The sequence below is a fragment of the Natrix helvetica genome, assembly GCF_964273705.1.
Source record: "Natrix helvetica genome assembly, chromosome: 1".
Taxonomy (NCBI): Eukaryota; Metazoa; Chordata; class Lepidosauria; order Squamata; family Natricidae; genus Natrix; species Natrix helvetica.
Window position 1 is genome coordinate 338,350,672 of NC_138548.1, and position 16,298 is coordinate 338,366,969.

Consider the following 16,298-nt stretch of genomic DNA (forward strand, 5'->3'; position numbering starts at 1 on the left):
TATCTATCTATCTATCTATCTATCATCTATCTATCTTGTCCTGTCCTGTCCTGTCCTGTCCTATCCTATCCTATCCTATCCTATCCTATGCTGCTATCCTATGCTATCCTATCCATCTATTTATCCTACCTATTTGGGGGAGGGCAAAGAGCAGCTTTCCCCAACAGGTGCCCTCTCCTTGGCCTGCAACTCTTAACAAATTCTGCGGGCCTTTCCCCGCAACCAGAAATACTCAGGAGCCTCCGAAGCAGAGGCACAGTTTTTTCTCCCTCGCCGCTTGCAGGGCAGTGTCACCATGGCAGCCCAAACACAAGGCAAGCGGCTCTTCCCGGCTTCTCGCGCGTCTCCTGGCGGGACTTGGCGGCGCTCGGGCGGCAGATGTCGAAGCCGCGCAGCGGGAAGAAGGTCGCCGCGGATTCCTTCCCTCGCTTGCTCCAGGCCTTTTCCAAGCGGCTCCCGCCATCTTGACCCCGAGGGTATCTTTGGGGAGCGCGGGCGGATGGGCGCGCACGTCTCCGCCGGACTCTGGTCCTCCTACCTGCGGGGGAGGCCTTGAGGCCAGTTAGGCTGATTAAACAAGGCCAAGTTTCCCCCACGGCCTTGGCCTCTTTCATGCCTTCTTCCCTCGCGGCCGCGCAGGTAAGGCCCTCTGGGTCGCTTCTCTTGTCTCTCCTCCAGGGCGCAACTTTGGACACGCTTACCTGCTCGGCAGCGCAGTCAAATAGGAAGAAGTCGCTGCAGTGGAAAAGCAGCGGTTTTTTGTTTTTTTTAATCGGATGAAAAGGAGGTAAAGCTCGAAGAGGTCTTCTTGGCTCCAGAAAAGGCGCCTTGGGGTTTTTCTCGCTGCCGGTACACTTTAGGGAAACAGCCGGGGCGCTTCCCCAGGGCGCAGCCGCCTGAGATGGAGGGATGAAGCCAGCCTAGTTTGAGGCGGTGGGGCAATTGGAAAGCGCCGAGGAGGCTTTTTAAGATCCAATGCGCGCTAGACTTATTTGCACTGAAATAAAGAGATAGTAGTGTAAACGCTGGGAGAGGCCCTTAGGAAATAAAATTCAACGCTAGAAAACGACAGGTGCTTTACAATGAAATGAGCCTGTTGGTTTTTTTTTTTTAACGCGTTGGTTTGCGGCTTTTAACAGCCCCAAATCATCCAGAACGAGACGAAAATGGCCTACTTTGCAACCGATCAAGCCGAACCTACTACAGTAGTTACAAAGACTAGTAAGCGTTAATGAAATAAAAGGCAAAAAAACCCCAAAACCCAACCCTCCCTTGAGAACTGAGAAAAGGCTATTTCAGAAATCACTCTGGAGTGCCAACTTCTCAGCCAAACTAATTGAACCTTGGTGATTATATAGAACTAGATGGCTCTGCTGAAAAATGATTGATAATATCCTCCTTTACCATCCCCCCAAAAAACCACCTAATTTATACTTCAAAATTAATACTTTGGAGAAATAGTCAGAACCACCAACCAATGGAAAATCTGCAATCATAAATAGCTAGACACCAGTGTTTCTCAAACTTGGCAACTTTAAAACTTCTGGACTTCAGCTCCCAGAATTCCCCAGCCAGCAAGCTGGGAGAAGCAAGGTATCTAGGGAATTCTGGGAGTTGAAGTCCACAATTCTTGCCAGGTTTGAAAAACACCGAGCTAGAAGTCTCAAAGGTGCTTTTTCAAGAGGCAACTGGACTTTCTGGTTTTTCTTTGAAAATGTTTTGCTTCTCATCCAAGAAGCTTCTTCAGTTCTGACTGGATGGTGGGAAGCTGAAGAACCTTCTTGGATGAGAAGTGAAACGTCTTCAAAGAAAAGTCCAGTTACCTCTTGAAAAAACACCTTTGGGATGACCATGAGCTCGATGACTGAGAATCCCCATATACACTGAGCTAGAAGGATTTGCAGGATAGTTTCCTGTGAGTGTCATGTTGGGATTTCTCATTCCAAGACAGTCCCAAATTTTGTTAAGCAACTGCTCCCAGTGTGGAACATATCTTCTAAAAGGCAATCATATGTTTTATTTGCTTGGTTTATATATGAACATTTAACTATTCATGGTTAATAAAAGATTAGACACTAACCATTTTTGGACATAGGACGTGGTTTCTGTGCCTTACATACTTTATTTAATCAAAGCCTTCTAATCTTATATGACAGGTAAATTTAATTGGTTTGTCTGATTGAAAAGTCTTTATCAGTTTTTGATTACTTTGGAATATAAAGTTAATACTATTCTGATATAAAGTTTTTTAAAAATAGAATGTTTCATTTTTGCATTTACACCTTAGTAGAGTAATTTTATATCTTACAAATTTTACATTTTAGTAATTTGGGCTCAGTTAGGAAGATTTATTTCCAGTGGCATTCACAGGGATATTTAGGGAACCAGGAATATAATCAATAAAAAGCTTGGAGAAGTTAAAAGAATCTGGTAATTTTACAAATGTAGAAATATGGCTTGCTTTATGCACCTAATGGTTTACTGATATATGTAAGACATACACACACAGGAACCTTAACGTTATTTCTCTTTGCTGGTCAGGACTAAATACAAGCAGTCCTCAACTTACAACCATTCAGTGACTGTTTCAAAGTTATAGCAGCCCTTTAAAAAAACGATTTAGGACTATTTTTCATACTTATGACTGTTGCACCATGCTCATAATTATGTGATCAAAATTCAGACGCTTGGCAACTAACTCATTTATGACAGTTGCGGTGTTATGGGGTCATGTTATTGATCACCTTTTGCAACCTTCTCACAAACTAAGTCAATGGGAAAGCCAGATTCACAACACAGACAACACAAAGTGCTACTAACTTAAAAATTGCAATAATCCATTTAAAAACTGTCAAGAAAGGTCCTAAAATGGGGCAAAATTCATTTTACAACTGTCTCACTTAGCAACAGAAATGTTGGCCTCAGTTGTAGTCATACATCAAGGACTACCTGTGTTACATTACAGTCTTGCAAATCTGACCTAAGGATTCTTTTTTTAAAAAAAGTGGTCTTATTACTAGTTGCTGACTTCCGTGTTTTATGCGTCAATTGCATTTTATGGCACAAGCCATTTGGAGCGGGGAAGGGAAGTAAAACTATTATGTGAACAAGACTGATCATCATTTTCATTTTAGGACAACTTTCATCCTTCCAGGAAGAGCAATATAGATTATTCACACACTGTCAGGGAGAAAAGTCAGTGTAGATTATGCAGCGGTATGGGCTGCTCAGCATCTTCATTGAAATTGAAGAACTCTTACTGAATGCTTTGTAACCTTCCAGCATGACCCAGTGCCTTTTTTACTGGAATTAAGGCTTTCTTGAAGCAAAACATGCATGACAGCCTTGTCACCTGATCTTGCACATTTTATCTTGAAATTAATTGGATTTAATTGAGTTCAATAAGGTTTAGCTTCCAGCAATGTTTCTTATTGACCAGAAAGAAAGAAAAACTCTAAAATCTTGTCTTTCTCTGACATAGTAGCAATTCAATAAATCAACATTGAAGTTTTTATAAAGACAGGGAGAGAAGAACAGTTACCTACCAATATTTGTTGATCAAGCTAATTAAATTTTTAAAAGCGCAGTAGTACTAATTACCCTAAGTAAACCTTAGAACAGTGATGGCTAACCTTTTTGTTGTTGAGTACCAAAAATGCGAGGGTGCGCGCACAATAGCATGCGTGCGTGCTGGAACCCATAATGCAAAGCGCCCCCCCCCCAAGTGCACGCGCGCACAACCCCCCGACACACACATACATCCCGCATTACTCACCTCCAAGCTGAGCTTGGTATTTCCTCCAGGGGCTGGGGGGAGGCCAATTTTGCCCTCCCCAGGTGCCAGGAAAGCCTCCAGAGCCCGGGGAGGGCGAAAAACAGGCCCAACGGGCCAACCAGAAGTTCCGTTAGCCTATTGGGCCCATTTTCCGCCCTCCCCAAGCTCCAGAGTCTTTCCTGAGGCCTGGGAAGGGAGAAAATGGCCTCCTCCAGCCCTCCGGAAGGCCGATAATCAGCTGGCCGGCATGCGCTTGCGTGCTGGAGCTGACGGCTCATGTGCCAGCAGATATGGCTCCGTGTGCCACCTGTGGCCCACGTGCCATAGGTTTGCCTTCATGGCCTTAGAATGTACAGTATGGGCAATTCCAATTTATGGTATAATGTATAATTTATTTATTCAAACACCTGCTTAGTTGTGGGTGTACATAGAAATACATTAAGATTATGCACATTTGGTATTTATTGAGAAGAAATGCTTCTGGTCTCCCAAGTATAGCAACTCTTTACTATTCATTTAAACAAGCTTCGTGCACAAAGCTTTCAAGGCTTTTTTCAGGCTTTGAGCACAAGGCTTTCACTGATTAAACTGAATATAAATTTAGAAGTAGCAATAAGTTATTCTCAGGTTCAAAAGGAAGTTAGGCCTCTTAAAGAGGGAGGAAGTACTGGCCTTGCATGGACCATTTATTCTCAATAATTTCAAAATATGTACCTCTAATTCGCATACAGTGGATCTTTCCACAGTTAAACTCATCATATAAGTGCTATTATACAAATTCTATTTTGTTCTCTTGGATTATTCCCTGGTGAGCAAATAGGTAGATATGTAGGTACAGTTATATGAGAGGATACAATACAATACAATACAATAGTAGAGTTGGAAGGGACCTTGGAGGTCTTCTAGTCCAACCCCCTGCCTAGGCAGGAAACTCTATACCGTTCCAGACAAATGGCTATCCAACATCTTCTTAAAGACTTCCAGTGTTGGGGCATTCACAACTTCTGGAGGCAAGCTGTTCCACTGATTAATTGTTCTAACTGTCAGGAAGTTTCTCCTCAGTTCTAAGTTGCTTCTCTCCTTGATTAGTTTCCACCCATTGCTTCTTGTTCTACCCTCAGGTGCCTTGGAGAATAGCTTGACTCCCTCTTCTTTGTGGCAACCCCTGAGATATTGGAACACTGCTATCATGTCTCCCCTAGTCCTTCTTTCTCTTAAGCTAAACATACCCAGTTCCTGCAACCGTTCCTCATATGTTTTAGTCTCCAGTCCCCTAATCATCTTTGTTGCTCTTCTCTGCACTCTTTCTAGAGTCTCCACATCTTTTTTACATCGTGGCGACCAGAACTGAATGCAGTATTCCAAGTGTGGCCTTACCAAGGATGCCTCATAAAATACAGGGGCATGTACAAGTAATAGCATATACGATTGCACTGGATTTATATATTATGCTGTGTCCAAACCAAACCAAGTACAATCAAATAGGCAAAGCCAACAACAAAGTTCAATTACTTTTGTCTTGTCAAACTTTTATAATACATTTTTCCCCGAGAAAAGTTGTGTTTACTTCAGTCAAATTTCTTCTAAGTTACCTAAAATACCAATCTTAGCTAAAATAACTGCAGAAATTATTATTTCCCTACTCCCCATTGTGTACTGATGTCTTTATTCAGCTATTTTACATTAAAAAGCAGTGGAATTGCCATATTAAAACCTAGTTTATACACCGCATATTATCTTTCCCACATTATGACATATTGATGTGCTATAAAATTGTCAACTTCATTTCTACTGTACTATTGCTGTGACATAAAGTTGTCATTGCTTTATTGGATGTAAATATATACTGTTAATAATGAAACTGAACAGTAACACTTTCTGCATAACTGCGGTTAAAAGTACTAGAATTTGTGGATTTTAAGAGTTCAAAGTTGGCTGTTTATTGCATTTCATATCCTTATAATTGTACATACACTAAGTTGACATGTAGCTTAATAAAAATATCTACATTAAGAAAATTATTGAGTTTTATCAGGATATACATACATACCGTGTTTCCCCGAAAATACAACAGGGTTTTATTTTCTTTTGCCCACGAAATATGGTCTTGGGCTTATTATCAGGGAGGGCTTATTGTTTTGGGGTAGCTGGGTGGCTGCTCCCTTGCGAGTGGACTCCCAAAGAGCCGGGCACAGCCTCAGGGGCGAAGCAGCCATGATGTACCCACGCTCACGAGCAGCCGCCCGGCAAATCCCCTCTCCAGCTGGGCAGATCGCCATTCACTGACCTAGAGGTATCACTAAGGCGCCAAGCCACGTGGCGCTCTGCTCGCCCCCCAGCTCCCGTGGCTTGGCACATTCGGGATACCCCCCAGGTCAGTGCTTGGAGCTCTGCCCGGCTGAAGAGGGGGGTTGCACGAGCCCCTGTTCCGCCCCCAGCCTCACCAAGCCCTTGCGCAGCTCTCCCAGGGCATTGCCGCTGGCTGCCGCCGCCCGCCACCGCCACACTCTGAGCATAACTTCCAAACTCCAAAACTCCACTGCCGAGTCTTCCAGCATTGGCCGCTCTAGGAGTGCTCTCTATGATGGGCCGACTGCTGGAAGACTCTCTGTCTAGAAGACTCTCTGTCACGTGGCTTGGTGCCTTAGTGATACCCCCTAGGTCAGTGAATGCACTCTGCCCGGCTGGAGGGGGGATTTGCCGGCCGGCTGCTCATGAGCGTAGTCACCTCATGGCTGATTCGACCCTGAGGCTGTGCCCGGCTCTTTGGGAGCCCGCTCGCAAGGGAGCAGCCGCCTGGCAACTCCCCCCTCTGGCCAGGCAGAACGCCACTCCCCAACCTAGCAGTATCCTGAAGGTGGCAAGCAACGTGAGCGCCTTCCCCCCCCGGCTCCCGTGGCTTGGCGCCTTCGGGATACCACTAGGTCGGTGAGAGGTGCTCTGCCTGGCCGGAGGGGGATTGTCCAGGGGATTTATTTTCGGGGGTGGGTTTATATTTTTGCCCACGCGAAAAATGTGGCAAGGCATTAGTTTCAGGATAGGTCGTATTTTCGGGGAAACACGGTACATACATATATACACACACATACTTACATATACATATACCGTGTTTCCCCGAAAATGAGACAGAGTCTTATTTTCTTTTGCCCCATGAAATATGGCCTTGGACTTATTATAGGGAGAGGGCTTATTATTTTCTGGGGCAGGTGAGAAGCAAGGCACACCTTTTACCTTTCCAGCTCCATCGCGTTCCTCGCCATTGTGTTCACGGAAGCCACTGGTAAAAAAAAAAAAACCCTTCTTGCCAGTTCAATCAAACTTCTTGAAGTCGCGAGAAGGGTTTTGTTTTTTTTACCAGGGGCTACCCTCGACACAATGGCAAGGAACGTGATGGACCTGGAAAGGTAAGAGGTGTGCCTCGTAGCCCAACACCGGCCACCTTGCCCCAATGGTAAAAGACAGCCTGCCTGGTTCCCTTCCCCACCACCCCTTTAGCGAAGGGTGGCAGGTGGGGGGGAGGAGAAGCGAGACGCTCCTCTTACCTTTCCAGGTCCATTGCGTTCCTCGCCCTTTCATCCAGTGAATCGCCTTGTAAAAAAAACCTCACGAGTTCAACTCGCGAGCTTTTTTTTTACAACGGGCTTCAATGGACGAAAGGGTGAGGAATGCAGTAGAGCTGTCAGTCTCTGATAGTGCAAGGATGCGTGTCTCGCTTCTCCCTCCCCACCTGCCACCCCTCGCTAAAGGGACGGCGGGGAAGGGAACCAGGCAAGCTGCCTTTACCATTGGGCCGAAGTGGGCGATGTTGGGCCGTGAGGCACACCTCTTACCTTTCCAGGTCTGTTGCGTTCCTCTCCCTTTCATCCAGTGAAGCCCCTTGTAAAAAAAACCTCGCGAGTTGAACTCATGAGTTTTTTTTTACAAGGGGATTCACTGGACGAAAGGGCGAGGAATGCAATGTACCTAAAAAGGTAAGAGGCGCACCTCGCTTCTCCCCCCCACCTGCCACCCCTCGCTAAAGGGGCGGTGGGGAAGAGAACCAGGCAGGCTGCCTTTACCATTGGGCCGAGGTGGGCAATGTTTTTTTGCATGAGAAGGAACAGGCGGCAGAAGGTGATCGCATTGCTGGCCTGCTGCTGTTTTTGCGGCGGGCACTTTTTGCGCGGGAGAGAAGGGTGGGTTGTGGAAGCACTTTGCTTCGCCTGCTGCTGTTTTTGCAGCTGGCCCTCTTTTTGCCCCGCAAGCTGTACCGGTAGGTGGTACAATGGTAATGGCGGGGACCGGTTGTGCATGCGCTTAAATAGTTGGGGTGGGCTTCTTTTCGGGGGAGGGCTTATTATGGCACATGCAATGAAAAGTCAGATTGGGCTTATTAGCCGGGCATGTCTTATTTTCGGGGAAACACAGTACATACATACACACATGCACACATATTTATGCTTAATTTTAAAATGCATTATTCAATCTTAAGCTTTAAAAGTAAGAAGAAGCTGAGGTAATTGGTGTAATTTCAGTATTACCCATTTAGTGTGAATTAAATTGTGCTTATCACAGATTCATGGTCTATAAAAAGTGTGAATGCAAAATGCAAGTTTTATTATTTGTAATGTTTTAAAATATTTGCTATAAATTATTACATAAGAAAAAATAGACAATTTTGTTTTCTCATTGAAAATTTGTAGTTACAGGAGAAGTGGAATAATAGGAACAATAAATGTTATGCTTGTATTATATATCACAATAATTATGCATAGTATATCTGTGTGGCAAAAATCTAGAAGGCCACTGTATTTCAGCAGTTACTTAAAACTTTCCATAGCAATTTGTTACCCTGTAGTCTTCATCTGCCATGTAATCTCAAATCTCTCAGCCATGCCATCATACTAACTGGGATTATCTGTGCTTCCAGCAATAAAGAGAGGTATTTATAACCTATGTCATGTTGGAGAATATGTACTTCCTTATTTGTTTCTATAGCATGATTAATATACCATGTGCACAGAAAAACATTCTATTTTAATCCTATTAATACCAAGGCTGCAAACTGCTTAAATTTACTTCAGAAATCACTAGCTTTGATTATATTTCAAGAAAAGGCCTTGCTATAAAATTTTAATGTAAGGGTTTTTTCGGTTTTTTGCAAGACTAAAGCGTAAGATTTAAGTTTATGTATTTTTAAATGAATTATTTAGAAGAAAAGCCATATTAATTTCTAGAGTTCTTTTAGCCCCAAGTAACAAGTAATTTGCTTGTAGCTTGCAAATTAAAAAGTTCTATTTCACTGCATTTATTGTATCCTCCGGGTACCAGCCACCGGCCCTGTTCAGGTTGATCTAGGTGCTAGATGAGGAGAGATAGTTAGAGCATCTTTATGGTAGCTGTGAGGACTGTTTTCTGTCTGTGATGGATAAAATCATTCAGACTTGCTTGGAATTGGATTCCAGCTGGGCAAGTCCTATGGGGGCGTCATCCTTTCCTCTGAAGGAGGTGATTGAGCCAGAAGTCTTGTGTGTTATCTGGGATGAGTTGAAGCCCATCAGTGTGTCAGCATTCCGAGTAACGCACCCATTGAAAACAGAGCTCTGAGGCAAGTAGATTCCTCAAAGAACATGTCTTTTGGATATATGGTATCGGCACAGCCGGTGAAAACCAACTCTGAAAGTTCCTGTGGTTTTCACCTAATTAAAAGGAGTAAAACTTCCCCCCTCCTAGGTGTCATCAGTCACATTGTCCAATAAATACAGCTGGGAGGATCCTCTCCCCCTTCATCCGCCACCTGTTACAATGACCTTGGTTCCCACAGAAAAAACTTTATTTTGACTGTTAGCTGGGTTATATAATTCCCCCCTCCCTTCCCTCTCTCAGGCTTCTTGGTAACTATGAGGCAGCACAAGATGGCTTCAGCCAGGTTTGCTTCAGAGTTGACATAATGCTGAAGAAATGGACAACATTGTTAGAGCTATTTTTATGCTAGAACCATTCATCAATACAGGATGAACCATTAATATTCTAATAATACCCAGTTGTACATTCCAGCCATCAAATTGAAGATGTCAAGAGTCTGTCCCAGAGTCTGGAGGTTGTGAAGGACTGGATGACATGTCATTTAACAACAGTCACAGTTTAGAATTCTGGTTCTAGTTCCTCCATATACAGTACAGCAGGAATTTCCACTTCCATGCCATGGACCGGTACCAGTACCAGTCCATGGCCTATTAGGAACCAAGCTGCCTGCAGCAAGCAAGCAAGCAAGCGATGAAGTTTCATCTGCGCATGCGCAGGATTTAGCTTGCCCACCCACCCCCCATCCCTGGAAGACAATTTTTCTTCCTAAATTGGTCCCTGGTGTCAGAAAGTTGGGGACCACTGTAGTATAGGAATAGCAATAGCAAACATATATATCACCCCATAGTACACTTTCTAAGCAGTTTATAATGTCAGCATATTGCCCCCAACTACCAACCTCGGAAGGATGGAAGGTTGAGTTAACTTTGAGCCCGTCAGACCTAGCTTTTTCTCCAAGCATTTGGGTCCTAGTGATTTTAGTTGTTTAGTTAACATGTTTGGTTGCCATTTTATGTACTGCATTTTTTTTAACATTCGATTTTTTGTGTCTATGTACATGGTTTATTGTCTTTTGTTGTTGTTGTTGAACACTGTCAGAATCATATTGTTTTGGGCAGCTCTGTAAATCCTATGAATAAATAAACAAAGCTGTTCCCTCTCAAGTACTTGATTAAAGCTGGTGCTGATTTTTTTTTCATTAAAGCATATACATGTTTATATTTATTACTATATAGTTGTATAAACATGTATACAAAATTGATTTGCAGACTCCCTAATATTTCGAACATTTACTAACATTTCAGGACTTTTATTTTGGTAAAAAGTGCTTCTGATCCATAAGAACATGGTGAAGTTATGTCACCTTGAATTTTAAATGCTTCTTGTTTTTAGCATATTTTTCAAATCAATAAATTTTGACATCTTTATAGGATGCTATAAAGCAGCCATTTGCTCATTTTTCAACCAAGGCTGAAAAAAGCATACAATTTTATTGCCCTAAAAAGCATGTACTTTTAATATAGCGAATGAGCCTAACTGGGAATATAGAATCTGCCAAACTGTAGTTAATATAAAATTAACGGGACAGTGTTTAAAGCCGTGTCCCATTGAAAGACCTTTTTATTTTCTGAAATTCAGATTTCTACTCCCAGACATGATTCATAATCCAACCTATCTGTATATTAAGTTTTTAATTTATGGGTTCTATAATGTTTCCGAAATGGAAAGCCAGGTAACATCATCAAAGGATTTTTTTTTTTTACTTTTAACATAAGCTATCATATCAAGAGAGCCAGTTTGGTCTAGTGGTTAAGGCAACAGGATGGAAACCAGAGGACCATGAGTTCTAGTCCCACTTTAGACATGAAAGCCGGCTGGGTAACTTTGGACCAGTCGCTCTCTCGGAGACCAACTCATCTCACAATGTTGTTGTAGGGAAAATAAGAGAAGAAAGGTGTATTAGGTATGCTCACCACCTTGAGTTATTTATAAAAAAATAATAAAGGCAGTGGCAGGATTAAAAAAAAATAAGCATTACACTTTTTGTCGAGAAGGCAGTGATACTCAGAAAAGATGAGGATGGCTATCTTTATTGTACTAAAACTTAAGTTATCGTGACCTTTAGAGTGAAGGGAAGGAAGGAAAGAAGGAAGGAAGGAAGGAAGGAAGGAAGGAAGGAAGGAAGGAGTGAGTGAGTGAGTCCTGGTCATCCTTGAGAATGGGCAGGGATTCTGGACGATGCCACTGCTCAGTGCAAAAGGCTGACATTTGTTCCACATGCATATATTTCCATAATGTTGACGTTCACTGGGTTTCCATAATTTTCATAGATATGATTCTGCCATTTATTGGCTTGCAGGAAATTCATAACTTACAAGCATTTTTTTAGTGACTGTTCAACGTTACAATGGCATTGAAAAAAGTGGAATCAACAATTTTCACATTTACCACCATTGAAGCATCCCTGTGGTCATGTGATGGCAACTAGCATGTATTTTTGATGGTTAGATTGTTCTGGGGTCACATGATCACCTTTTGCAACCTTCTGACAAGGAAAGTCAATGGAGATGCCAGATTCACTTAACAAACATGTTACAACGGTTACTTAACAACTACAGTGATTGATTTAACCACTGTGGCAAGAAAGGTTGTAAAAAGGGGCAAAATTCCCGTAACAAGTGTCTTGCTTAGCAATGGACATTTTGAGCTCAGTTGTGGTCGTAAGTTAAGAATTACCTGTACTAGACAACCTCCACACCTTTAAGACATCGTTTCTGACATATTTCCATACATAAATAGAGATATAAAAGCGTGAGAATGACCTCCGACTTCCTGCCAGCTTCCTTATTGAATTTCCTTGTAGAAAGCTGACAAGGAGCATGAGAAATCTTCCGTCCGTCCGTCCGTCCATCATAATAACAAGTTTTACCACTGTATAGGTAGCCATCCTCATCCTTTCTGGGTGTCCTTCCCAGTCCCGTTCCTTCATATTCTTCAGATGACTTGACTATATTAACATTTTGAGTTAATGTGGACTAGTCCAATCTGAATCTAAAATAGTTCTAAAACAGAATCATTACAAGATAATTATTAATTAAAAAGCTAGTCTTGGATTTTTTTTTTCTACTCATGTTTGATAGGTATAATCTGGATTTTTGTTAATTTGTTCTGGTTTTGTTGGTTTTTTTATACTGAGTACCCAGTTTGTACAAAAATAAGACCCATCTAGAAAATAAGCATGATTTTTCAGGGTTCTCATAACATAAGCCCTACCCCCAAAATAAGCCCCAGTTAAGGTTGTCAGCCAGCCAGATGCATTTAGTACCGTATTTTCCTGAAAAATAAGACCTAACTGGAAAATAATCCCCAATGCGTCTTTTGGAGGAAAAAATAATAGAAGACCCGGTCTTATTTTCATGAAAACATGGTATTTCAGTTCAGGCAAACATTTGTGACCAAAGTTACCATATTTTGGAGACAGTGAAAGCTACAATGTAGGTGGAGCCAGACACAGCACATGTATAGTAGGATTTCAAATATGTAATGTGGTTGAGTTTGATTGCAAAAGAAAGAAATACTCATAAAAGATACAGGATTGGCTATGGGGTATGGCTTTTTGTAGCCTTTTGTGGTAATGTATTCATGCATTCCGGTCATCACTTCAAGCTATATTTTTATGAATTTATAAGTGTGCATTAATAAATATAAATCAAGTTGTAGCTTTCACGTGAATATAATGAATTTTCCTATATTTAACTTCCAGGCAAAGATTATGATAAGGAGTAGATAGGTTGCATATTGCTCTACATATGCACAAGTATTTTATATCTGGAAGTGAAGTAGTGCCATTAAGGAATTTGCATTCAGGCTTGATCTTCTCCAACCCCCTCCCTAGAGAAAGAAAGATATTTTGTTTGGGAATCAAATGAGATAATGTGATAGTCACAAATTCTTTGAAGTTCCTTGGCTTCTTCTCTAAATCACCTTCTTTGTAAAATGAATGCTTATGTATTCTGATCCTGAAAGTGTATTTTTCCATAAATAAATGGTGTAGTAAGTGGTAGAAAGAAGTATGTTTGACTAGAATTAAAGAAGCAGGAACCCTGTAAAAATACTTCTGTTCAAATGTTCATAACATTCTTTAATAGGATTTAATTAAAGTGATTTAGTACTTTTCAGTCATGTTCTGTTTTTAATGTATCTTAGAAGTTACCATTTACGTATACAACAAACATCACATATATTGCTATTTAACGTTATAGTGTAAATCATTTAGTACTAATATATTGAGTGATAGGAGATGGACTATATACAAAACCAGTTGAACGTATTAACAAAAAGAACCAGAACACAGCAGGTTCATTTTTTAAAAAAAAAACCTTTTACTTTATATTAAATAGTAGTAGTACTAATCAACACTTGAAATATATTCCTTTTTTGTTTTTAATTTAACCATGCGTGAAATCTGACATATATTTTTCTCCTTTTAGAAGAATCAAATTGCTTGCTGATGCACTGAAATCATTTGATCAGTTGCTAAAATGTTCAAAAATGAATATCAGGTAAGGGAGAAATATTTCTCTTGTTTTGTCCTTACTTAAAAAGAAATGAAAAAAGATAGCATGTAATGTTGAGGACAAAATTGCTTAGATATATAAATTTGTCTCTTCTTTGAAAAGTTGAATAGATGTCCCCAAATTTTTAACGGCTCATAATTAGAGTTTGCCACTGTCAATCTTTTCTACTTTTCTGATGTGATCCAAAAACTTGAAAAAAAGACAAGATTACAATCAGGAAGTAATTAACATTATGGATGACAACTGCAGATATAAAATTTTTGACAGTACATTCCAGGCAGAATTCCTATTACTTTGCAACTATTCATTTAATAAAAACGATATGCTTAACACTGTTAGAACACATTGCACATAAACTGCATATTCATAAGACATTATTTCTTCCTCTTGTCTTAGAAGAATTAAAGATGATGATGATGGTAACTACCATGAGGTAGCGAATAGAATGGTAGATTCAAAATCTACTTGACCACAAAATCCAATGTATGGCAATGAGTCGGCCATTTTCTATCAGTGTAATAAGGATAAAAGAAAGTGTGTCTTTGAAGGTATTACAGGTGAAACTCGAAAAATTAGAATATCATGCAAACGTTCCTTTACTTCAGTAATGCAACTTAAAAGGTGAAACTAATATATGAGATAAGACTCATTACATGCAAAGCAAGATAGTTCAAGCCGTGATTTGTCATAATTGTGATGATTAATGCGTACAGCTCATGAAAACCCCAAATCCACCATCTCAGAAAATTAGAATATTACATGCAATCAATAAAACAAGGATTGTACATAGAACAATATCGGACCTCTGAAAAGTATAAGTATGCATATGTACTCAGTACTTGGTATGGGCCCCTTTTGCAGCAATTACTGCCTCAATGCAGCGTGGCATGGAAGCTATCAGCCTGTGAACCTGGTTGGGCCACGAGGGGGGTTTACCCCTCATGGAAATGTGCCCACCAGGATACCGTGCATTCCATCAGCCTCGTGCCCGGGGTAGGGGTGGCGGGGTATCGGTAATTGTACGGGAAGGTCTGGAACCGAGAGAATTCACTGTACCACAGATATCCGGGTGTGAGTCTCTTGGTGTGAGATGGGGCCCAGGGAGTCAGTTGGGCCTGCTGATTGTATACTTGGCTCCTCGCTATATATCAGCGACCCTGCCAGAGCTCCTCGAGATGATTGCAGGGATGGCGGTTGAAACCCCCAAACTATTAGTTATGGGGGACTTCAACCTGCCGTCGGCGGGCGAGTCATCCGAGGCAGCTCGGGAGTTCATGGCTTCCATGACAGCCATGGACCTGACCCAAGTAATTCAGGGCCCCACACACGAGGGAGGCCACACGCTGGACCTTATTTTTATCTCTGGTCAGTGGAAGAGTGATCTGGGAATAGGGGATTTGGTTATTGCACCCCTGTCATGGTCAGATCACTCGCTTCTTCGGCTCGACTTCCCTGGTGCTACCCCCCATCGCGGGGAGGCGGAACCAGAAGGTCCTAGATGGTTCCGCCCCAGGCGACTGATGGAACCTGATAGGTTCCAGACGGAGCTTGGGCCACTTCCTGTAGCCCTGACCCGCTCCCGGATGGAGGACCTGGTGGCCGCATGGAACAATGCGGCGGCCGGGGCCTTGGACCGGGTTGCGCCTTTACGGCCTCTCCGGTGGCAGCGAACCACCCTGGCCCCTTGGTTCACCGAGGAGCTAAGGGTGATGAAGCACCACAAGAGACGCCTAGAGAGCAGATGGAGATCCTCCCGCTCCGAATCTGACCGAACACAGGTAAGAGCCTACTTACGGACCTACCTTGTGGCACTAAGGGTGGCTAAGCGTCGATACTACGCCACTCTTATTGCGTCCGCAGAAAACTGCCCTGCCGCCCTGTTTCGGGTGACCCGCTCCCTCCTTTCACAAAGGCCGCGGGAAGCCCCCCTGCAGGGTAGAGCAGAGGAATTTGGGGAATATCTGCAGGACAAAATCGCTCAGATCCGGAGTGAATGGGTCTCCCTTAGTGATCCAGGGAAGACGTCGGAGGCGAGTCTTGAGGGACCATTCTGGGAGGAGTTTGACTCTGTTGCCGCCGAGGATATCGACAGGTTACGTGGGCGACTGCGGGCCACCACATGTTTATTGGACCCGTGTCCCTCCTGGCTTATACTGGCAGCCTGGAAGGTCACACGAGGCTGGCTCCAGAGAATAGTGAACGTTTCGTTGAGTGAGGGGTCCCTGCCGGCCGTCTTGAAAGAGGCGGTGGTGAGGCCCCTGCTTAAGAAGCCTTCTCTGGACCCAATAGAGTTAGCCAATTATCGTCCCGTCTCCAACCTTCCCTTCTTAGCAAAGGTTGTTGAGAGTGTGGTGGCGCAACAGTTCCCTCGACACCTGGAG

The 16,298-nt window shown here is 42.6% G+C and overlaps 1 protein-coding gene across 3 annotated transcripts in view; it reads left to right on the top strand.

Moving 5' to 3' along the window:
* The first annotated feature begins 303 nt into the window (after positions 1 to 303).
* Positions 304 to 16,298, top strand: part of CFAP20DC (CFAP20 domain containing) — a 195,087-nt gene continuing 179,092 nt past the window's right edge. For all 3 annotated transcript variants that reach the window (XM_081932690.1, XM_081932691.1, XM_081932692.1), the window contains exons 1-2: positions 304 to 639; positions 13,831 to 13,902. In XM_081932690.1, coding sequence (XP_081788816.1) covers positions 13,882 to 13,902 — 21 coding nt within the window. In that variant the 5' untranslated portion in view covers positions 304 to 639; positions 13,831 to 13,881. The remainder of the gene's footprint in view (positions 640 to 13,830; positions 13,903 to 16,298) is intronic.